The following is a 24,000-nucleotide window of genomic DNA, read 5'->3' as shown; positions in this document are numbered from 1 at the left end:
GCGGTTTAAAGTCTTTCTTCACAGTGACAGAGGAGAATTATCCCTGCTGCGGTTTCAGAGATGTACTGCGTCTTTCTTTAAATTTCATTTTTCTTTTCCACTTACGACGATTGAGTTACAACGCATATCTGAGATTTTTGTCATTATGTGGTTAAACTGCATTCCCATAGCACTAAAATGTGACATAAATGTATTCTCTTAGATCCGTCAAAGGTCCTAAGAGTGCTGATATGTACCTTGTTTTAGCAGAAAAGGTGGAAAAATACACCTTGTTTCAGTAGTAAAGCTACACATATGTTCCTTATTTAGCAAATAAAAACAATTATACATATATGCATGTATATATATATATATCGATAATGTGGAGCTATTTCATTAATGGGTTCTCTGTCACTTAATTATAAGCTAGTGCAGCCTATACTTTATTATATACTAAACATCTTCCTTTTCTCTTTCTTATGTATTATATTGTTAAATAATGTTGTAATTAAGCAAAAAATACATAGATAGTAATTGATAGTGTGATCATGTAATTCATGCAATTTGGACCCGAGTCTTTTTAAACACCTGTGATGCAATCAGTAAGCAAACCTGAGGAAGCAACAAGCAGAACGTGTTGCTCATTTTAGAAGCCTATTTGCAAACACTACAAGAAAAATAAAGATGTGATTACATGCAGCAAAGCCTCACAGTGGGCGGTTGGATAACTTCTTTGGGATATATATGGGATATATACTGTTAACTGACTACCTAATCTAAGTTGTCACTATATTGTAAGTATAGGTAGAAACTTAGGAAATAATGTCAATCATAGTGCTCTCCAGTGAGTTTTGTTTTCATGTCAGCAGTCATTTATCACCCCGTCACATCCAGAGACGTTCTGTGTGTTCTGTGGAAAGTGAACAGCTGTGGGTCTTAATTGATTGTGCAAAGTCGAACACACAGCACATCCCACACTGGAAAGATGTTTTCTGTTCTTGCGCTCTCGACGAGTTCCTTCTCTCCGAGACAAATTGGGAAGATCGTTCTCTACATGGACAGCGGTGTGGACGTGCTGTTGCGGGACAGCGTTTGGAAGGAGAACTCTTACTCTTCATACGTTCTGCAGAACCATGAAGGAACCAAACAAAAACCAGAATGCTTACTGTGTTTTGATTGGGGTGGGATTCCAGGTATTTGGGAATCGAGAATCGAGTCCAAAGTAGAGAAAATGTAGTCGAATTCCTCTCTGGCGATTCTGATAAGTGTAATAAGTGGCTCAAGTTCGCCTGGCAACAGAGTGAGAGAGCGGGAGAGGGAGAGAAAATGTCTAATTCTACACCACACACATCGGTAGTGTGTGTGTAGTGTATTTTAGTTTGGAGAAAGATGAAAACAAATCATCAAATTTGCGACAAAAGACTAGCTTACAACAAAACAACGTCGTCAATGAATATTGCACTGTTTATTTTACAAGATCTGCTTGCATCCCCTATGTTTTAGTTTTTGGAATCAAGATTCGAGAACAATTTGGAGTCTGGAATCAAATCCCAACACTTGGAATCGGAGTCGACTCCAAACTTTGTGGAATGGAACAGCTCTAGTTACTGAACTTCACCTGTGAGACTTCAGTATTAGCAGGCTGGGGTCTGGATATTATTTTGTGTTTCATTTTATTTTACCCAGACTATGTAGCAGCTATGCTAATGGGCTAACGCTGGATATCAAGCTAACTGGACAGCATTACATACTGTATATTAAAACATTTCCGATGAGCAAATACTGTATGTTGTCATTTTTAGATTCTTCTTTTGGGTGAAAGCTTTTCCTTTTTAAATAATACATATACCCACCGTCTCGACTGCCTACACTGACTGACAGTATTAGGACACATTTGACTGTGGCTGGGTGCTGCACTGCCTGGGTTGGGGGTTCAGCTCCCTCAGTAGGGAGAGCAAGGCAGTGACACCCGCAGGGTGAGCGCTTCACCTCCCACTGGAGCTGCTCATGCTGAAGATATAATGCACCCTACTGTAGGTGCTTTGGATTAAAGTCTTTTATATATATGGCATATTTTACACACTCACACACACATGCACACAGATACATGCCTGTGTGTGTGTGTGTGTGTGTGTGTGTGCAGCTGTCAAAACACAGTTCTATGTCTTATCGTCCCCTCTCAGGATTAGAGTGAACATTTACTGGAGGCTTCTTAAGAAGCTCCTGCCTTACAGTCTGCCTATGTGATCACACACACACACACACACACACACACACACACACACACCCACATACACACTCTGCTTGACTGACTCTGACACTCTCTTACTCTCTCTCTCTCAAACATAGTCTCCTTTTTTTTCTCCGCCTCAGTTTATCGCTGCCTCGTTCTCTGACTGACTCTCCATATCACTCTCTCTCTCTCTCTCTCTCTATCTCCCTCATTCTCTCTCTCTCTCTCTCTCTCTCTCTCTCTATCATACACACACACACTTTTTTTTTCTTTGAGTCTATCTCTGTCACTCTCTTACTCAGTGCAAAGCTAATCTCCTTGGATGTGTCATTAATAAACCTTTTCATTAAGATCCTGCTCTCATTATTCCCTGCAATTAAAGCTATTTAACACAGTGTTGCTGAACGTGTACACTCTCTCTCTCTCTTTCTCTTTCTCTAGCTTTCACACACACACACACACATACACACACACACACACACACACACACACACACACACACCCCGATAGCGACATTAGCTCTCAATTCATTGTTACAGAACCTAGTTTTAAGACAGGGAAGTGTGTGTGTGTGTGTGTGTGTGTGTGTGTGTGTCTGAACGCAAAGTGCAAAATGACATTTCACAGTCAGCTTTCCTTTGAATTTCAGAGTACTCGAGTGCACTCACACACACACACACACACACACACACACACACAGAGGTGGTGTGGATTAATGGCTTGCTAAACGAGCTGACAGCGAGGACTTGTGCGCTCGTCTCCATAAGCTGCTTTAACACAACTAAAGGAGGAAAGAAATAAAGGAAGGAGAAAAGAAAGAGAGAGAGAGAGAGAGAGCGAGCAAGGGGAAGAGCAGGAGGTAGAGACAGAGTGAAAGAGTGAGAGAGGAGAGAGAGGGAGGGAGAGAAAGAAAGGGAAAAAGACAGAGCAAGAGAAAGACAGCAGGAAAGAGTGAGAACATAATCATTATCATATATATGTTATTATATATAATATATATAGATATTGGTGATTATGTACTATTGTATAGTACATGCATTCCAACCAGAGACATTGATGATCAATGTCAATGTGTTTTTAAGCCAAATAGATTAGCATTTCAATATGATTTGATTGCATGAAATGTAGTTTGTTGTTGCTGTTTTTTTTTTACATTTTGTGTACTGCTTTGGCAATATTGTTAGTAATAAATTAATTAATATCAATAAATTAAGTGAAATTAACTGAGACGAGAAAGGAGGGAAGAACAGAGGTAATAGAGCGAGAAAAGACGGAGAGAGAGGGAAAAATGAGTGATGAAGACTTACAATGAGACAAAGCCAAACTACAAGAGGAAGAGTGACGCGTTTGGACCGGAGCCTTCCCCTCTCGCAGTGGATTGTGTTGGAGAGCCTGGGAGAACGGCTCCAGAACAACGAGGTTACATTCTTCCAGCTCCACTCGTCTTTTCTCCTCTCAAATCCCCCCAGCCTGATTACAAGAGCTCCAATTACGCCTTTGATTCCCCTCTCAAACAACAAGAAACAAACAAATAACACCGCTCGCCTCAAATCCCCAATCAGACAGCGGCTCTGATCGTAATCCCGGTTTTGGGTTCTGAATGAATGGAAGCGATTAGTAACGACGCCGGGGGGGGTGGGGGGTGGGGGTGGGGGGTTTCTGGGTAACTGAGCGGATACAGAGCGTCGGATCCGGGATCATGTTGTGGGTTCAAATCCCATCTGAGGTCACATGGAAACTATTGTGAACCTGCACCCATGTGAAAAACCAGTGTAAATACAACAAAATGAAAGACCGGGACTTAAATATCTTTATAAAATCAGTTCAACCATGTCATATTGTCATATTGTCATATTTTGGCGGGTAAATGTCCATATGACATGTTTGACCTAGCGTTCATGTATAACATAATGCATGTAAAACACTACTATGGCTTCGTTTTTTGTCATTGTTGTGTTTGTTTATTTGTTTACCTTTTGGACGGTGAACGTGCGGATGACGTATTCGGCCAGAGGTTCGGTCTCTATCAGGGTGACCTTGATGTCTCCGTACACCTCCGTCTCATCAGGCCAGTAACGCACACACTTCACCTGGAGACAGACAACACACACACACACACACACACATTATACACACATACTACAGTACTAAAGAGTTAAAGTACTAAGTCAGTCAATTAAAACACAATTTAGAGTCATATACATATGCCACCAGACAGGCAACAGAAGGCCGGTTTTCACTTCCCAAGGCAAACACTCATTTCCTTAAAGGCACAGTAGTATATAGAGCAGTGAAAACATGGACTTCTTTACCACTGTTACTGACTAAATTAACACAGAAATCAATGTTTAAAAAGCAAATAAGGAAACACCTAGGAACATCATATTTGTAGGATGCTATGCATATGCAGATTTGTAGTTTTTGCTGGTAACTGTTGAGAGTCATCAGTGTAAGTTTTACTCATACATATTAATGTTATTTTTTTAATATATGTCTTATGTTTATGTTTATGTTTGCCATTTGTGTTGACTGTAATGTTTAACTTATCTCTTCACTTTGGCCTTTAACTAGCTATGACTTTTTTTTTTTTTTTTTTTTTTTGCACTTTGCTTCGCACTTATGCACTGCTGCACTTCTTTTAAAATGTTGTTTTTTACTTTACTTTACTTTACTTTATTTAGTATTATACTTTATTATATTATACTTTATTTTATTATTATTATTCAGTTGGTTTTATTTTCCATCTTATGTTATACATTCCTCATATATTTACTATTATTATTCAGTGGGTTTTATTTTCCATCTTATGTTATGCTCTATGTCTATTTTCATATGAAGATGCATTTCATGTATTCTATTCTCCTCTTTATCTTATTCTCACTATCATTATCAAGTTTTATGTGAAGCACTTGGTGCATGTCATTTCTCTGTTGTAAAGCACTTTGAGCTGCATTTCTTGTACGAAAGGTGCTATACAAATAAAGTTTATTATTATTATTATTATTATTATTATTATTATTATTATTATTATCATTATTATAATGTATGTTTTTTAAATGTGGACCTCAGGAAGACTAGCTGTGCTTTAGGGCAAAGCTAATGAGGATCCTAACAAATAAACAAATAAACAAATGAAACACACCTGAACACACAGTTGTAGCCTACATAGTTAAATATGGAAGTGTGATGTACAGTGAGCCAAACTAAGTCCTGACAGGATGAATGGACTCTGACAGGCGGAGGTCACTCTGCTCACCCTGCAGGGATTTATTCTGCCGTAATAACCGGCTGCCCGCATTATCCTGCATATTAAACAGTTACTTACCAGACCATAATTATTTGACACAACGTATTGATTTAAAATGATTTCATTACAAGCTAAAGCAATTTACAAGCTTCTGCCAAAATCTTTCAGCAGAACTGCACTGTAGCAGAGCTGTAACCATGGAAACATCAACAACTCCCGTCAGATTGGTGTTCAGCGTCTAACCAACAGTCAAAAGTTCAGTGCTCTTCCATGTCCAAGTATTTGATATCTTTGGTAAATTTTACATAAAATCTGATATTTAAAATCTGATCATTTAAGAAATTATTAAAAAATATATAACATTTTTACAATAAAATCCGATATTCAAAATAAAAGGAGCCATAATAAGCAAGATATTTCCTGAATCTGTACTTTCACACCTTTCCAGGTATTGGGCTTTTCTCTCTCTCTCTTCCTAATACACACACACACACACACACACACACACACACACACACACTGTAATCTCTGTGATAATGAACTCACCCTGCCCACCTCCACCAGGTTGGTAACCATGACGATGGAGGCCGAATTCTCTTGCCAGACCATCCTCCAGAAATCCCTCACCGTCTCCTGCATGGGCCCTGACACACACACACACACACACACACACACACACACACACACACACATAATGATACAGGTAAGAGATACAGACATATCGATACACAGTACATGCACACACACACCAGTTTTATGTATACACAGACACAGAGGTAAACCACACACACACCTACACACACACACACACACACACACACACACACACACACACACACACACACACACACACACACACACACACTATCAATCCCAGATAAGGCCTGGCTGGTTAGTGGTTAGGGGGTTTGAGGTAATGGGGTCTTAAATTTGTCAGGGGGATTTTATACGGCGGTTTAGATTTAGGAGGTTGTGGTAATAGCCTTCCACCTCGAAAGGACGACATTTACCAGGTGGCTGCTGCACACACACACACACACACACACACACACACACACACACACACACATACGCACTTACTCACTCACACACACACACAGGCACAGTAATGGAGACACACTCACGTTTGCACGAATGCAGATGCACACACACGTACTCACACACTCACACTTGTACGAAAGCAGACACACACGTAACACACACACACACACACACACACACACACACACACACAGACACACACGTCAGTTTAATTACCTTGTGTGGCGATGTAATGTCTGGGTCTGTGGTAGCCCTGTGAGACAGGAAAAAGAGAGTTTAAAAAAAACTCTCCATCCCTTCATCATCTCCCTCCATCCCCCCTTCCCTCCCATGTTCTCACCTTCTTTCGCCCTCATTTTCCCCTCCTTTAATCCCTCGTTTCCCCCCCTTCCGTCTCTTCCTCCCTCCCTCCCTCTGTCCATCCCCCTCTCTCCCTATACAGCCGTTATTATAGCAAAATTACAGTTCAAAAGCAGCACATTAGCTCCCTCCCACCCCTTTATTGAAAATAGAAATGTCCCCTCCCCTCCTTTCCTTCCTCCGTTCTTCTCTCCCTCTATCTCTCTCTCCTGCCTCATCCCTCCATTCCTCCCATCCCATTCTCACCCACTCCATCTATTTCTGCCTCCCTTTCTCCGTCCTTCCTGTCCTCCTGTTCCTTGTTCCTTCTATTACCAATTCCTTTCTTTTATTGCCCTCTTTCCTTTCTTTCATCACTCCATTTTTCCCTCTTTTCTCCCCCCTTCCTCCATCCACTTCTCCATGTCTATTTCCCTCTCTCTCTCCCTCTCATTCCGTCTCTCCTTGACTCTTCCCTCGTTCCTTCTCCCATCGGCCCTTCCCTCCATCAAGTTGTCTCTTTTCCTTTCACCTTTCCTCCCTTTCTCCCTCCCTCCTCTCTATCTCCTTCTCATTCCTTCTCTCCCTCCCTCCCCCCTTACTCCTTCCCCATCCCTCCTTCCCTGCAATCGATTTCTGCCTCCCTTTCTCTCCTCCAAGCCTCCCTCCTTTCCTTCATCCTTCCTGCCCTTCCCCTCTTGCTTCCTCTCATCCCCTCCCTTCCTCCCATCCATCCTTCTTTCTTTCAATTTGTCTCCTTTCTTTCCACCTTCCACCCTTTCTCCCTCCCTCTCTTTTCTCCCCCCTTATGCCTTCTCTCCTCTATTAATTTGTCACCTCTTTCCCTCCCTCGTTCCTCCGCTCCTCTCAGAAGAATAACTCAAGGTCACTTTTCGAATCAAAATCAAATTAAATAAGAGAGGGAATCTTAATTTTCCCTCCGCGGGACGGATGAAAAGCGACGACTCTCCAGCCAATGATCATCCTCATCTGAGGACTCCCCCCCACCCCCCCCACCCCCACGAGACAGATAACCTTGTTGAGATGAAAACATTTGTCACTTTCATGCTGCCGTTAAGACCACACCGTTAGAGCGGCATTATCTCTCACCGAGGAGATGTATTGTTACCATTTTAATTTTCTCGCTTTTCTTTTTTTTTTTTTTGGGGAGAAATACGTGCGTCTCCTCTGTGGAGATTACCCCTCTCTCTTACATTTTTCTTTCTTATGCTCTCTCCTTTTTTCTCCCTCTCTTCCCCTAATTGAAAATAAGCATTTCGTACCAAATTCATTAAGGCTATGATTACAACAACTACTGTGAGCGAGAGATTAAATCGATGAGCGAAGCACAGCGCCCGGAGGGAGGGAGGATGGAAGGATGGAGGAAAGGAAGGAGGAGAAAGGGAGGGACGTGGGAGAAAGGGAAGGATAGATGGAGGATAGATGGATGAGGAAAGGAGGGCGAGAGGGAGGGAGAAAAGGCATGGGGGAAGAGGAAGGCTAGAGTAAAGAAGGGAGGGGTGGAGCGAGGAAAAGGAAGGAGGAGAGAAGGAGAGAGGGAAGGAAGGATGGATGGCAATGAACAATGAATGGATAGAGGGAGGGAGGAAGGGAAGGAGGGAGGGAGGAAGGGAGGATAGGGGAGCAATCAATTCCAGCAGTGGCGATTTTAGCAGCGTTAGCCACTAATTGTTTTAAAAGAGGAAATGGGAGTCAGGTGTGTGTGTGTGTGTGTGTGTGTGTGTGTGTGCACCTGTACATCTGTTTGACATAATTTTAGGTTGCAATGTCAGCTAATGCCCTCTAGGTGTGTGCATGAGCGTCTGTCCATCTGTTTGAAGCAATTTCAGATAGAGATGTTCGCTAATGCCCCGTGTGTGTGTGTGTGTGTGTGTGTGTGTGTGTGTGTGTGTGTGTCTGCGTACTTGCATACAATGATATACTGGCTACTTCCTTGTATGTGCATATGCTTGTGTTTGAGACAATACAGAATGCTTTCATATCTGTATTTCTATGTACATGTATGTTTCTATGTATGTATTTGTATTTGTTAACATTTATTTATTCAGAGCGGCTTTAGGCGACCCTGACTTTGTACTGTATGTTAGTGTGTGTGTGTGTGTGTGTGTGTGTGCGCGCACTCACGTCGATGTAGTTGGCGTTGATGTAGTCGGAGTGCGGGTCTCCCTCCAGCAGCTGCAGTCTGACTCTGGTGTGATCGTCTGTGGGGTCAGATGGCACAGCAATACAACAGGCCTAAAGTTACATTTACCCACAGATGGAAGAAACTGACTGACTGACTAACCAGCTATCCACCAAGCCTAAATTTACACTCACAGCTAACTGACTGAGCGAATAACAATATATAAACAAAGAGACAGAGCAAGAGACACATGTATAAAACAGATGCAACAAGCATGGTTCGGTTCTGTTTGGTGTGGTTTGATTTAACCAGTTTCAGATGAGCTCAGTTCCTCAGAGACGACACAGGGAAAATCATAACAGTAATAAACAAAAAGGAATAAAAAAACAAAACAGAGTTACAACATTTGGGAGGAATAAGGCTGTGCACTCACTTCGCTTTTTTGCAGAAAAGCCGTTGCTTCAACTGCACTTGCTGTGCTGCTAAGTTGACAAAACGGTTTGAACAACATACTCTGTGTTCCCATACAAAGCTGTAATTATCAGCAAACAGCACTTCTGTCCAACTGTCAGATACTTACCACAGCCAAAAACCCTCCATCAGAGCAACAACGGCTACCAACTTTTCTCTCCCTACTCTCTCTCCATTCTCACTCTGGTTGCCGTTGCTGTAAACTGTCCCAGCTCCTCGTCCTTCTCATTAGTCGGCTCACAAAAAAAGAGGTGCTCTAAAAATCTGACCTTGGCTTTAGAAAGCGCTCGGCTCTTGCCTAAAGAGAAACCATACGCACCGCTCCCCATTGACCCTCATGTCTTAATAGGTGCTGGCAATTTGGGAACAGTATGAGTGCAGGCTAAAGCGGAACGTCCACGAGGAGCCTCTCTTTGCGGCATTGGCTCGTTTTTCCACATTATTTTAAATGGAAAGGACACACTGTTGCTTGTTCCTTACGTCAATGTTTTTAGCACAGATTTCCAGTCGTCCCGTAGCAACAAACAAGCCACGACCCGCGCTTCCCACGAGCATCTGGTTACTGCTGCTAGCTAAAAAAAAGAGGTGCGCCGTGGACACAGAGGCTAAAACAGGCAGGTACAACAGGAAAAATGAAACCTACTACATGAAATCCAACCTTTGAAATAAAGTGACACTTATTTTTACTGATATCACAACACTGAAGTCAGAATCAGCAACACTTTTATATAAATAAATGTTCGTTTTGCAACTCTCTATTACTTAGTGACATAATAACCTATTTCCAGTTCATGAAATCTTCTCCACTGTCTGTTCTAAACAGCCGGTGTCTGGTAGCTCTTTCCTGGGAAAAATCCTCTGCCACACAGGAAGTGATGCATTTTACGTTTCCGGTTTGTTTGTAATAAACTGAAGAAGAAGAACTGGGTAGTTAGCATGAGCAGCGATAGCCACCATGGCTGAACAGACAGAGAAAAGAGAAACTCAAACTGCAGCAACAGAAAATCCAAGCTCCACCCACACTGTTTGATTGACAGGTGATCTGTGGGAAGTGCAGAGCAGAAAGGCGTGAGGCTGAGAACAGTGAGGCTGAGGGACAAAGATGGAGACTAAATGAAAAAAACAAAACAAAAAAAAGATCTTGCAGATTGCCACTTTGCAGCACACATGATGTTTCTTGAGAGATAATAGGCCACTTACGTCAGTGGTCGACAAAATGAAACCACCTTTACAGACTGGACCCTCTTTAGAGATATAGAGCTATTATAGAGCTATTATAGAGCTATTATAGAGCTATTATAGAGCTATTATATTTAATTTAAGAGATATTGAAAGATGAAGTTCAGGTAATGATTTTCCGCCCCCCTATGTAGCCTTTTGTAATGAAACTCTTCAGATGCTCATAAGACCCGTTCACATCAGCACGGCACAGATGTTACTTCTTCATGGCCAAATCCAGCCATGGCTCAGTGGCTTGACTGCATGTCACCAAGGCTAAATCAGGTAATTTTTTTCTTTTAATGCCAATTATTTTGTTCTGCGCTCTAGTAGCTATCCATAGAATTAAGGTACGTGCGGGGTGATTATGGCTAATGGCAGGCAGTCATTTTGTTGGGTTGTAACGTGGCAACGGCAGGTAATTGCAGGTGAAGTGGACATGACACAGTCACATGGTTTAGACTGATCATCTCTATTTTTCTCTCTCTCTTCGTCTTTTTCTTCTCTTCATCAACCTCTCTGATTTCCATTCTCTGATAATGAGAAGAGGAAGAAGGATAAGGATAAGAATAAGAATAATTACTAACACTACTGCTATACTACTACTATAATGATGATGACTAGGCCTCTATAGAATTTTGTTATTGTAAAAAAAAACAACTACAAAGTGCATCTCCTGATTTGACTGGTCTGTTAGTTATTTTTCTTTTCATTTGGACTCGTATGCATCTATCTATCCATCTTTGTTTTGTTGTTGTCACACCATTAAGTGAACAGCGATGTCTACTTGTATACATGTCACACAAATTGTATGTTTGCTTGATAATTGTACATAATTTGTTCTGAAAATCTAATAAATACATTTGGGAAAGAAAGATAAAAAATACAAAGTGCTGTAAAGTAAAAGGAACCAAACAATCACATTAACAAACATGATCGATAATAAAGGGAAGTTTGCACTCTGGAAAATCGATGTCACAGCAATATTACTATCATTACAATACAATTTTGGATCAAAAATAATAACACTAAACTCTGCTCAACAGTTCAGAAACGGCTAAGTGTTTGTGAAGATCCAATGACCAAACTTATGGAGGAAGGAGGGAAAGAAGGGGGATGAAGGAGGAGAGATGAGAGGAAGGTGGGTGAGAGGGGAGAGAAGAGGGAGAGAGAGAGAGAGATGAGAGGGGTGAGAAAAGGGAGAGAGAGAGGGGGGAGAGAGAGGGATGAGGGGGGAGAGAAGAGGGAGAGAGGGAAGAAAGGGGAGAGAAGAGGGGGAGAGAGAGATGAGAGGGGAGAGAGAGAGGGATGAGAGGGGAGAGAGAGAGGGTTAAGAGGGGAGAGAAGGAGGAGAGAGAGGGATGAGAGCGGAGAGAAGAGGGAGAGAGGGAAGAAAGGGGAGAGAAGAGGGAAAGAGAGATGAGAGGGGAGAGAGCGAGGGAAGAAAAAGGAGAGAAGAGGGAGAGAGAGGGATGAGAGGGGGGAGAAGAAGAGAAAGATAAGGGGGAAGAGAAGAGAGAGAGAGGGAAGAGAGGAGAGAGAATGAGACAGAAGTGGATAGAGGATAAAAGGAAGAATAGCGAGAGAGGGAGACGATGGCTGGTGAGAAGGAGGGATGAGAGAGGAGAGAGATGGGAGGGAGACAGGACGGGAGAGGGGAGAGAGGGGGATGAGAGAGGTGAGATAAAGAGCGAAGAGGAGGGAGAGAGGAGGATGAGCGGGCTAAGTGGATAAAGAGAGCGAGAGCAAAGATAAGAGGAAGAAGAGCGAGAGAGGTAGCTGAGGAATGGCAAGAGGAGCGAGCGAGCGAGCGAGGGAGAGGGGTGAGAGGGAGAGGAGGAGGAGGAGGAGGAGAGAGGCAAGATAAGGAGGAGAGGAGAGAAAAGGGTGTAAATGACAGAGGAGGATGACAGAATCAGACGAAGGGAAGAAGAAGAAGTGGAGATGGAAATAGGGGAGGAGGGAGAGACGGCAACGTGAGGAAGGGAGAGAATGGGGAGAAGAGGCTGGGAGGAAAGGGGGATGGGGAGAAAAAACTGACGAGAGAGAGAGAGAGAGAGAGGGGGGGGGATGAGAGAAGGAGCACCTCTGTCTTTCTTTGAAGTGACTGAAATGCTAATGCGCACGGCTTCGCTGACTGATGCAACGCTGCAGCAGGTTAGAGCCTAGCTTAAAGCGAGCGGCGCACAGCTAGCCGGCTACAGCTAGCTCGTGAGCTAGTCAATTAGCTGCTGCGGCGCTCCTGTCTTCAAAGAGTCAACTGTGTTTCTGAAAATTAGACATGAACGCTTTCATTCCAAAGGGTCATGCGTCTGCGTTTGAAGAATTATGCCTCCTGTAATTCAATACTTCAAAAGCTAATTCCACCCTCAAAAGCTGTTTTGTATGCAAATGTATTAAGATGATTCAATTTTACTAGTAGGCTCATAGTCCGACTTTCATGTTAGCAATCATTTTCATTACTGTTGATGCTGAATTTGTGACATTTTACACTGTATGGTCTGTCGAAATGATCTTGGTCCAAAGGTCTTGAAACATTTGAGGGGTTATATACTCATTTTAGGGAAAATAAAAAGAAGCTTAAATTCATCAGACAGTATTTCAAACACGTAATTCTGCCTCAGAAACAGAGCTACAATGTGAGGACAACTAAAATGATAATCATAATAACATTAATAACAACTTTTTTATAGAGCACTTTTCGAAACAAGGCTACAAATAAAACAGTCTCACAGTTATGCTGAATGAATATTTTGGGACATCCGACACTTGGTTTGAGCTAGGCTTGTGGGATCGCTGGCTTTTATGGAAACTTTTATGTGTCGTATATACTGTATATTGTAGGTGTAAAATTGTTAAGAACAAGAAGATCTAAAGTGTGTTTCTTTAAAAGAGGCTGGACCACTGCAAGTTTAAAACAAGCAGGGAAAGAGCCAGTAGACAGGGAAATATTAACAATTGATAAAATATTTGGTTCAACTGATCCATGGACAAGAAACTTTATAGGGACGATATGAAGGAGGAGGAGGAGGAGGGAGGACAGCGAGCAGCAGGGGGAATCTGGAGCCTGACCTCTGCTTTTTTAAGTGAAATAATTTAAGAACTCCTCATGTTTACCAGGTCAAGCTTCAGAGTCAGTGACATTAAACAGTTCTTTACGGTGAGATCAGAAAAATAAGCAGATCTTGCATCCTTAAACACTTTTTGGGATGAAGTCACGAGGTTCTAGAAGTCCTGATAATTAGCCGAAGTTCTGAATCAAGCAGAATTTAATCAAGAGAGTGTAAAAGTTAACACCATGCCAGTGTTTATGTAAGCCCAAAAGTTCATTCAACACTTTTACATGATTTTGAACATTCGCCCCAGAGCCATATCTGCTCTGACTGAACTCTCCAATCAACACTTGTCAACTCCAAATAATTGGAGTTTCGGTAAACTGAAAAGTGAATAAATAACACTCGAAATGTTTAAATTTGCTGTGTAGCTCATTATAAATCCCAGAATCCACCAATTCTGAAATCTACCTGATTAATTTGAGAGTGTCTTAGTGTTAATTTGTTAGTTATGTGTGCTGAGTATTAATTCTCAAATCCTCTACCTGCCTATCAATTCTAGAATCCCATACCTCATTATAAATTCTAGAACCCCCCCACCTGTTTATTGATTCTGGAATTCCCCTATCTGATCATTAATTCTAAAATCCCCATACGTGATTATAAATTCCAGAATCCTCATACCTGTTTATTGATTCTAGAATCCCCACACCTCATTATAAATTCTAGAATCACCTTCATGGGAAATTAATTGCAGGACCTTTATCGGCGTAATTGTCCGACTCCTGCTAGGCGGCGAACAATGATGGCAGCATGACTCCACTCTGGCAGCACAAGATACTGTCAGCAGCTATCAGCTCACTCACTCTCTCTCTGGAACACACACACGCACACACACACACACACGCACACACACACACACACACACACACACACACACACACACACACACACACACACACACACACACACACCACATGTACAAACAAACACACCGGGGGGGTCGTCTGCCAGCCTTCTGCCCTTCCTCTCTCCCCATATCTTCTTCCCTTTACCCCTACTTCTTCCCCTCTCTCTCTCTCTCTCTCTCTCTCTCTCTCTCTCTCTCTCTCTCTCTCTCTCTCTCTCTCTCTCTCTCTCTCTACCTCCATTTCTCTTTCTCTTCACTTGTCCAATTTCTTCCCACCAGCTCTGCCTGACTCTCCCTCTCCTTACTCATCTCCCTCCCTCCCTTGGTTCTTCCCTCATTTGCCTCTCTGTCTCTCTTTCTCTCTCTCTCTCTCTCTCTCTCTCTCTCTCTCTGCCCCTCCATATTTCTCTCTCTGCTTCAGACAGTAGTAATTACACGGGGCTAGTGTCAGTGGCTGTCATAACACAAGAACCACAGATTTGAGGCTGGAGGGAGGGAGGGAGGGAGGGCTCTTTCCTCTCCTCTCTGCCCAGGGAGGGGAGCTTCTAATTGGGCTGAGATGGCAGGAGGCGCTGGCTAAGAAACACTGCAGATCTGGACACAGGCCACGGGTTTGAAGAGGTTGACAGTGTGTGTGTGTGTGTGTGTGTGTGAGAGTGTGTGTCTGTACGAGTGTGTGTGAGTGACTGAGAGAGAGAGATGGAAGACTACTGCAATTGAGTGTATGTGTGTGTGAAGAAGGAAAAATAAAGCAAACGATGGTGTGATACTCCACCCACACACCCAAACACACTCACACACACGATTGTATGACTATGCTTATGAGGACCTGACTGTCCACAAGCCTAACCTTACTCCAAACCTAAACCGGATTTAAGTGGGAACCCTAAACCCAAGTCACTAACCCGAAACTAATCTTAATCTTAACCCAAAACTAGCCCTTTAATGAAGTGAGGATCAGCAAAATGTCCTCACTTTGCAGGATGTTCCCCATCTTCCCATCCTTGTGAGCGCATTTTGTCCTCATAAACATAGAAATAAAAGCGTGCACACACTAAGGAAGTTACTTTTTAGCTCCCAGGCAAACACACACACACACACACACACACACACACACATATGTCTCAAGTCCCACACATGCCTCACACACACATGCACACCCCGTCAGCGCCTGCGGCTTTGGAGTAACAACAAAGTCATCAGAAGCCGTGATGTCCAAGAGCGGAGGGTCGCGAACCCATTACTCATTAATGAGCTCCACTCCTCTGCTGAGCGCTCCCTCTCTTCCTAACCTTGCAACTCCCCCACCCCCCCACCCCCCCCCCCCCCCTTCTCCTAACTCTTGTCATTACCCCGGCAGCCGCTGTGAAAGTTTTGTTGGGGAAAACTTGTTAACTTCAGGGGGCCAGAAAAGGCCAAAGAAAATAGACTTCTCTGTTTTTTATCTTGGCGAGATTCGCCGGTGCGGCCAAATGCTGCAGAAAGCTGTAATTTGCAGACATCAGACCAGATTGTATGTAGTGAGAGTCTGTACACAGCAGCTGCACACTAATAAAGTGAACAGCAGCCATCCTGCCACCACCGGCGCCTAATGACTGCAGCAGCACACCGGCCTGCAAAGGCAAACAGCAGCAGCTACTTTCTGTCCTTTTAAAGCTCAAAGGTCATGATGAGGGTTTAGATTTCATATCACCAAAAATAAGACCCATATACACTAATTAATGATAAAGAGTCCACTTCTGCACCAGCACTACTTAAAGCCGCAATGAGATATTTTGAGAGCTTCTTACTTCTTTAATGTGTATTTCCTGTTGAAACAGGATGTTGGGGCAGGACTTAACGCGGGGAGGGATCATTCAAAAGTGTGAACAAATGGGAGATCAGTTAGGGAGAGAAAGGCAGTTTTATTGGCAGAGGGGCGGAACTGTTCAAAAATCTGTGATGGATTTTATTGGTTGGAATTTTTATGTCGCTTCTTGGTACATGATTTGATATACACAAGATTTTTATATAAAAATATGAGAAAATATATTTTTTGTCATTGTTTTGGCATAAAATGTTAAATAGGTGTATCGTATCATAGAATGAGCTAAAAAGGGGAAAAAGTACATTTTTCATTTCAGTGTGACTTTAAGTTGAAACAAAGACAGTTTCACAAATGCATTGCCCTTTGGCGTTGTAGGGAGTAAAGACCAGTGTTTACCCCACAATTTTGAGGCGAAGACACATTTTAAATAGCATGTAGACTATATAACGCTAAAATGCTCCATTGAAACCAATGCTAATGAAATTCTCTTCGGCACAGTGGCCCAAACCATCCAGTCAATGGTCGGGTAAACACTGGCAAACATGAAGCTATTATAGAAGTTCCTCTTCGACAGTGAATGCATGTTGCATTAGTACCATTCTGTTATTCACCACTGAGAGAACTTATCTGGAAAGTTAAAGGGCATTAAGTAATCTTAAACTAATCTTAAACTACGGTGGCCTGTAATTGACACAAACAATACAGTCACATTTTCACAATAGAGAGGAATAAGATAGCTAATTAGCAGAGATCCAACAGAAACATCTAGTGAAGAGTGAATATATCACCGTGCTGAATACTGGAATAATAAAACTGTTTTTTTTGGCTTGAGACCGAGGCTTTATAGCCTTCATAGCTGAGATGTGTTGTGATGCAGCTCACTCGCTCACAGCACCGTCCTCCATTGTGCAGCAGCCGAAAAAGTGATTAAGTCTTGAAACTCCAATAGGTGTGGAGTTTTTGTTCCTAAACTGAGTATGAGCCTGAAAGTGAGTTCTGAAAGCCAGAAATCTCGGCAGCTGGTGAAGTAATCGCTGACTCACCGGTATCGATCAACAACCCTATCAACCCCCACAGATATATTATGGTCATTTTGTGCTATGGGGCAGTAAAAGCGTTGTGCGTCTGTCTATTTAATGCGTCTTTTATATTCCATCCTCTTTTCAACTGGCAGAGAGTGCAAGGAAGGGTCAGGCAGCTTGTTGTTCAAGAGACATGAGCTTTGTGCTCCAACATGCCTTTTAGGCTTTATTTTACAAGATTGGAGAGAGGAGGCTGCATGCAGGATAGATGCATAGTGGGCGATTTCTAACCATGTCTGCCACTGTTGTGCTAATGCAGACTAGATGCATGATGGGAGACTTCTATTACGGCTGCTAAAACGCTAAAACACCTCACATCCCCCTCTTCCCCTGTGGATCGTATCTGTTCTGCCATATCGTCCTCCTCTGTTTACTCTCAAACGCTCTTATCTTGAAGTTTTACAGAAAATCCGCTCTATTTCTCTCCTTGGCTCTGATTTCTTTTCCAGCCAATTCTCTCTAACATGAGTATTCTTGGGTCAAAGCAACATTTCCACTGTACTGCGGCTCTGACACTTTTGCCCTCCTTACTATTGGTTGCTTGTAATGTTGTTGATCCAGGATTTGGAGCGAATACTGCTGTTGCCTTCGCTGCACGTCGCTCTGGATAAGGAGGAAGGGCTTTCAAAGACGCTAGTAAGACCGCTGATGGGCATTTAGTGATGGCTTCAGAAAACATGAGTAGCTACACTTCCGCACACAGAAACATATGGAGCAAAGGTGTGAAAGCAAAGGTGTAGCGCAAAGGTGTAGCACCGTAAAGCTAAGAAAATTCTCCCGCTGAAGGCTATGTGTGTTGCAAACATTGACAAGGGAAGAGGCGGGTAGCAAGTTTACTAGTTCATCCGTTCCACCATTACGAGAACATTTTCAGGAATGGGAGGGGGAGAGCGCCGCTTTTAAACAGCGAGGGAGGAGACGAGCTAGTTTAAAAAAAAAAAAAGAAAAGCTGCTGAATGGAGCGGGAGGAGCTTCGTTCAGGAGAGGAATTTGACACATTTCCACATAGCACACGTTAGGTTCAGGACTGGTTATATATAGATCTGATATCGCTTATGGCGGTTTAATAGGACAAGTTAGTCGTGTGTCTCGGTTTAACGCCTGCACAAACATATGGAGCCGGTGTTTGGGAGAAAAAAGGGAGGGGAAAAAAAAACGCTCACGGTAGCAAGTTGAAACTGCTGAACAAGATGTTTTACTCTTCTCTCCTCTCCTTCCCTCTCATCTCCTCTCGTCTTCCTCCTCCTCCTCCTCCTCCTCCTCCTCCTCCTCCTCCTCCTCCTCCTCTCTCGGTAGCCACTAAGCGGGGATTGTGTCTGTCACAGATATACTTAATCAGTTAACTCCCTGTGGAGCTCAACTCACTCACGGCACACACTTCGCTGTCAGCCCGGCTCAAGGCATTAGGGAATTTAATAGCGTGTGTGATTGAGTGTGTGTGTGCGTGTGCATGTGTGTGTGTGTGTGTGTAAGATTGAGTAGCGTGTAAGTGTGCTTGAGTGTGCTTTTCTTCACTGCGTGTATGTTCATATGTCGAGGCACATTTTTTGGACATGTGGTGAAAGGTTCATGCCCAAGTCTGTGTGTGTGTGTGTGTGAGCGTGTGTGTGTGTGTGTGTGTGTGTGTGTGTGTGTCTGTGAGAATATGTCTTTGAGTGTGTTTGTGCATTTTTGAAAGCGTTCAAGTAGTGTTTCAGTGTCAGCAAATATGCTTGTTTATGCATGTGTGTGTATTTGTGTTGCTACTTGTGAGTGTGTATGTGCTTGTGTGTGTGTGTACTTGAATATCTGTGTGTGTGTGTGTGTGTGTGTGTGTGTGTGTTGGAGGGTATTATAGTGTGTAATAGCCTATTAAGACCAGAGCTCCCTGCGGCTGATGTGTCAAACAACTCAGAATGCTGTCTGCTCACACACACACACACACACACACACACACACACCTCAGGATGCTGTTTCCAGCTGTTTGAGAGAGATGAAAAAGAGAGAGAGAGATGGAAGGAGGGGAGAACAGCAGACCATTCTCTCTTGAATCTTACACACTCGCCTGTCTCAATAAAACCACATGAATTTAAAAAAAAATATTGAATGAGTATCCCACATCTCTTTTGTCCAAGTAGAAAAAAACACTATCAGGACTCATCATGCTCTCTCCTTCTAGTAGATTTGTGAGTGAGAGTGTGTTCACCAAGGAGCGGTTTAGTCAAAATCAGAAGCGTTTTCTCCTTTAGTTCGGTCCATTTGATTCGAGTCTCAGTTCCCTAACAAGTGAGAGAACATAATTCAAAACAACTACAGGAAACAAACCCAAAACGCAAGGGATTATGGGTAGAAGGAGACAGATGTTGACATCTGACGGCCAGCAGTTCCTCCTGCTTGGAAAGCCTAGAATGACAAAATGAAGCCTGGACTGATGCTCACATTTAGCCGTTTCTTCATGTAGCCTAATAACATTTATACGGCCTAATTAACCTTTTACAAAACCATTCCTCGGAACTTTAAATGGATGAAAAGAAAGTAAATCTTGATTTTTCCAAAAAAAAACAAAAAAACCTCTTGGGAACGGAGCCAAAGTGCAGCAGTATGCAGGAAACAGCAGGACTTCTCCAGCTCCTGAATGTCTAGACAGCAGCTCATTAATTCTGATTCAATCATCAACCATCAATTATCACACACCGCTAACGATTACAGCTTGTCATTAACACCTATCGACGGATATCAAATTGTCGGCCTCCTGAAGTTTTCGAAAGATGAAATATAATCACTCCCAAAAAAAATAATCATCACTAAAATCATGGTTTCATTGTCTCTCTCCCCACCCGATGGTTTATAATGACAAATAATGATTGCTAAAAAATCAACAGTAAAATACATATATATCGTTATTACTGCTTCATTGTTACCCCCGACTGTTTCTGAAGAGGAAAAATGATTAACGGCAATCACCGTCAACAATATCAATGATATCACTGCCGTCATTAAAAATCAGCCTCCTGTGTGTGTGTGTGTGTGTGTGTGTGTGCACATTTTCAACATCTGCCTGTCTGTTTGGTGTGTTTGTCTTCACGTGTGTCTGTCTATTCTTTCACATTGTTTTTGAAGTAGAGATGAAGATGAAGCGTTTTGTTCCAAACTGAGGAAACCCGCTTGGGTAAAAAAATTATAATAAAATAAAAATAAAAACTGGACACATTTTACTTTTAGAAAATGCTCACTAGCTAGAAAATATCACTGGAATATCACTTTAATTTCTACTTAAGACTCTTGCTTGCAACATAGCGACATTTGTTTTAATGTAATAATCTGCATTTTTAAAAGGTTGAGAAAGAAATATTAGGTAACATATTTATTTCAAAATGGGAATATGTGCTCCATTAATTCTATTGATACTCTCCATTAACTTCATCTGCAGAAAAGAGAGACACAACTTTATCTGCACACGCATGAGTGTGTGTGCATTTGCGTGTGTGTGTGTGTGGGCTCTTCTTTGGCTGCACTTGCACCTGGTTGCATGAATGTGTGTGTGTGTGCTTGCAAGAGAGAGAGAGAGAGACAGAGAGAGAGAGAGAGAAATTGAGAGAGAGAAGTTTGTGAGGAATTCCTCCAGGTAGAACATTCATGATCAATACACCTGTATGTGCTATCATGTGTATGCGTGTCGTGTGCTTATGTGCGTGTGTGTGTATATATTTGTGTGTGTGTGTGAGTGTGTGTGTGTGTGTGACAGCTCGGGGAATGCTAATATTTGTTGTGGTTCTTTGGTCAAATACTTCAGAGGAGTTTTGGGCGTTCTGACTTCAGAGCGGCTCTGCAGACGTGTGGAGAATTAATGCCAGAGAGGATATGAGAGGAGGATTTGGCAGGCCCAGGCACACACTGTACAGCTGCACACACACACACACACACACACACACACACAGATCAGACCCTTTCCTTGCTTTCTCTCTCTCTCTCACACACACCGTACCACCGTACACACAGCCGTCGGTGTAATGAGAAACAACATGATGCAGAGGGGATACTGATTATGCCGGTGACGCTCGGCAGTGTAACACCAGGTGAAGGGTGTGTGTGTGTGTGTGTGTGTGTGTGTGTGTGTGTGTGTGTGTGTGTGTGTCTGGTAACACCGGCTGGCAAAGACTGACAGCCTGTGTAATGACGCTCACTCACCTTAACACCGGTACACATTAGTGAGGGGAAACAGGGCTCTGGGGTGTGTGTGTGTGTGTGTGTGTGTGTGTGTGTGAGAGAGAGAGAGAGAGAGAGAGAGAGAGAGAGAGAGAGAGATGGACAGAGAGAGAGAGAGAGACAGAGAGAGAGAGTGGAGGGAGGAGATTAGCATCAGAAAGCAAAGGGAGGCAGAGAAGAGGAAGAAAAAGCAGAGAAAACAAGAGAGAGAAGGAAAGAGAACAGGCGAGGGAGGGAGAGAGGCAAGAAAATAGAGAATAGATGAAGTCCAGATACAAAATAGAGTGAAAGAGAGAGATAGACAGTGTGTGTGTGTGTGTGTGTGTGTGTGTGTGAAAGAGAGAGAAAGAGAGAGTAAGAGAAAGAGATCAAGAGAGGGGGATGGAGATACAGAAGAAGATGGAGAGAGAGAAGAGAGAAGGGGAGGAAACAACAGCAAGATAGAAAATGAGAGAGAGAGAGAGAGAGAGAGAGAGACAGAGAGAGAGAGAGAGAGAGAGAGAGAGAGAGAGAGAGAGAGAGAGAGAGAGGGTATCTGCAGGTTTCACAAAGCCAAATTTAAGACTTTAAGACTTTAAGATCTTTTTAAAGCTACCTGGAATTAATTTTAGCACCAATTTAACAACCAAAATAAACAAAAATCCATTAAAATCAGCCTTTTTCTGAATGAGCATAACTAACGAAAGTTCTAAAACCATGTTTAGTGGCATGATATCAAACTGTGTTTACGAAAACAGATGCGACGATAACAAAATATGGTTCTCATATAGAGTTAGTATGTAATACAACATCAGAAAATAAAACCGAGGCTACTGCTGGTTCCTTTTACATCTTCTGGTGAAACTACGTGGCAGTTTCCTCATTTCATTCACCTCGCTTTCCAACTCCGCTCCGACTCGTATCACCGAACATAAAGGGTTAGTCGTCAATGCATGGTGAAAAAAACCCACTTAAGACGTCTAATAACAGTTTTTCCGTTCAGTCCCTCTTAAGGCCTTAAATTTAGATCGTTTAAGACTGTTAAGGACCTGCGGAAACCCTGCGGCGAGGAAGAAAGAGGCGCTCAGAGGGGAAGTGGAGAGAGAGTGGAGGCTGCTGGGAGCTCGGACCGCCACCCTACTGTTTATTACATCAGGTTTAGCCCTCCGGCCGCTCCTCATAGATGGTTTCCCCACTTCACCCATGCTGAGACGGGTGCGTTCTGCTTTGCCATTATGTATCGAGCACGGCGGTTTGGTTCGAGTAGGACAGGTGCATGCTGGGAAGGCACTCAAACATACAAAAACTAGCCATCGCACCATACAAGTCCTCCTACATGCATTGGATGCATGTAGTACTGTGCACAATTCTTTCTTACACACGGCAAAAACCTCCATCCTAACAAGTCAATGAGCACGTTTACATGGACTGCAATGTTCCGATATTAATCCGATTAAGTCAATACTCTGAATAAGACACTGCCATGTAAACAGCATTTTCTGATTACCTTAACCTGAATAAGGTCATAGTCGGAGTAAGCAATAGTCAAATTAAAGGGTAACTCAACCTGGACCCTATTTTCCCATCTTTTTGTGTCTAAGTGACTAAAGGGGACAACAATTTTTGAAAGACCGGATCAAGCGAAAGGTAAAGAAAAACGTTTCATTTCTCTGTAGGGTCCTTTCCATAATGTTGTCAGACACTTATAATAACAATCTGAGCCTGTCAGTGGCAAAAACAAGAACTTTTAGTGGACGTACATTGACGGTGCGATTTGCCCCGTCGGATTACATTGCAGCTCGTTTCGCGGCTGCCGGCTGAAGCGATCTCGCTCAATACTGGACCAATTTCAAAAATTGTTGTCCCCTTTAGTCACTTAGACACAAAAAGATGAGAAAATAGGGTCCAGGTTGAAAAATACCGAAGTTACCCTCATGTGGAGTATTCCAATTTTAGCTACATTATTGAAGTGCATTGTAGACATGTTTACACCTTAATCGCACTGTGACGTCCTATCGGAGTTTTCGCAGCATTTTGCGACACATACGGCAGTCCGACTGCTTGACGACGCACGCTCTGGCTTCCAGCGAGTGTTGCGCAACTTGTTTACAGAAGAAAAGATGACTGCCACCGGTAAAAAGAAGACCCAACAAGTCCCAAACAAACAGTTTCAGGTATAAATTCCAGAGGGAAACTCAGACGTAGGACGCAGGGACGTAATGCGGGCGTGCGTCTTCAGACATTAATGCTATGCTCTGTACGGGAATGTGAATGGAATATTCTATAAGCAACTCATGTAAACACCTTAATCGA

At 42.8% G+C, this 24,000-nt stretch overlaps 1 protein-coding gene across 9 annotated transcripts in view; it reads right to left on the bottom strand.

Annotated features, from left to right (window-relative positions):
• The window catches only part of ptprt (protein tyrosine phosphatase receptor type T), a 359,275-nt gene that overhangs the window by 34,187 nt on the left and 301,088 nt on the right, over positions 1 to 24,000 (bottom strand). For 7 of the 9 annotated variants that reach the window (XM_078283910.1, XM_078283908.1, XM_078283909.1 and 4 more), the window contains 4 exons: positions 8,985 to 9,061; positions 6,717 to 6,753; positions 6,006 to 6,103; positions 4,186 to 4,302 (listed from right to left, as the gene is read on the bottom strand). In XM_078283910.1, coding sequence (XP_078140036.1) covers positions 4,186 to 4,302; positions 6,006 to 6,103; positions 6,717 to 6,753; positions 8,985 to 9,061 — 329 coding nt within the window. Of the gene's footprint in view, positions 1 to 4,185; positions 4,303 to 6,005; positions 6,104 to 6,716; positions 6,754 to 8,984; positions 9,071 to 24,000 lie in introns of all 9 variants that reach the window. The other 2 variants (XM_078283906.1, XM_078283907.1) reach the window with 1 other exon arrangement.

Source organism: Centroberyx gerrardi, chromosome 5, assembly GCF_048128805.1.
Source record: "Centroberyx gerrardi isolate f3 chromosome 5, fCenGer3.hap1.cur.20231027, whole genome shotgun sequence".
Taxonomy (NCBI): domain Eukaryota; kingdom Metazoa; phylum Chordata; class Actinopteri; order Beryciformes; family Berycidae; genus Centroberyx; species Centroberyx gerrardi.
This window is presented reverse-complemented; position numbering and strand designations above follow the sequence as displayed.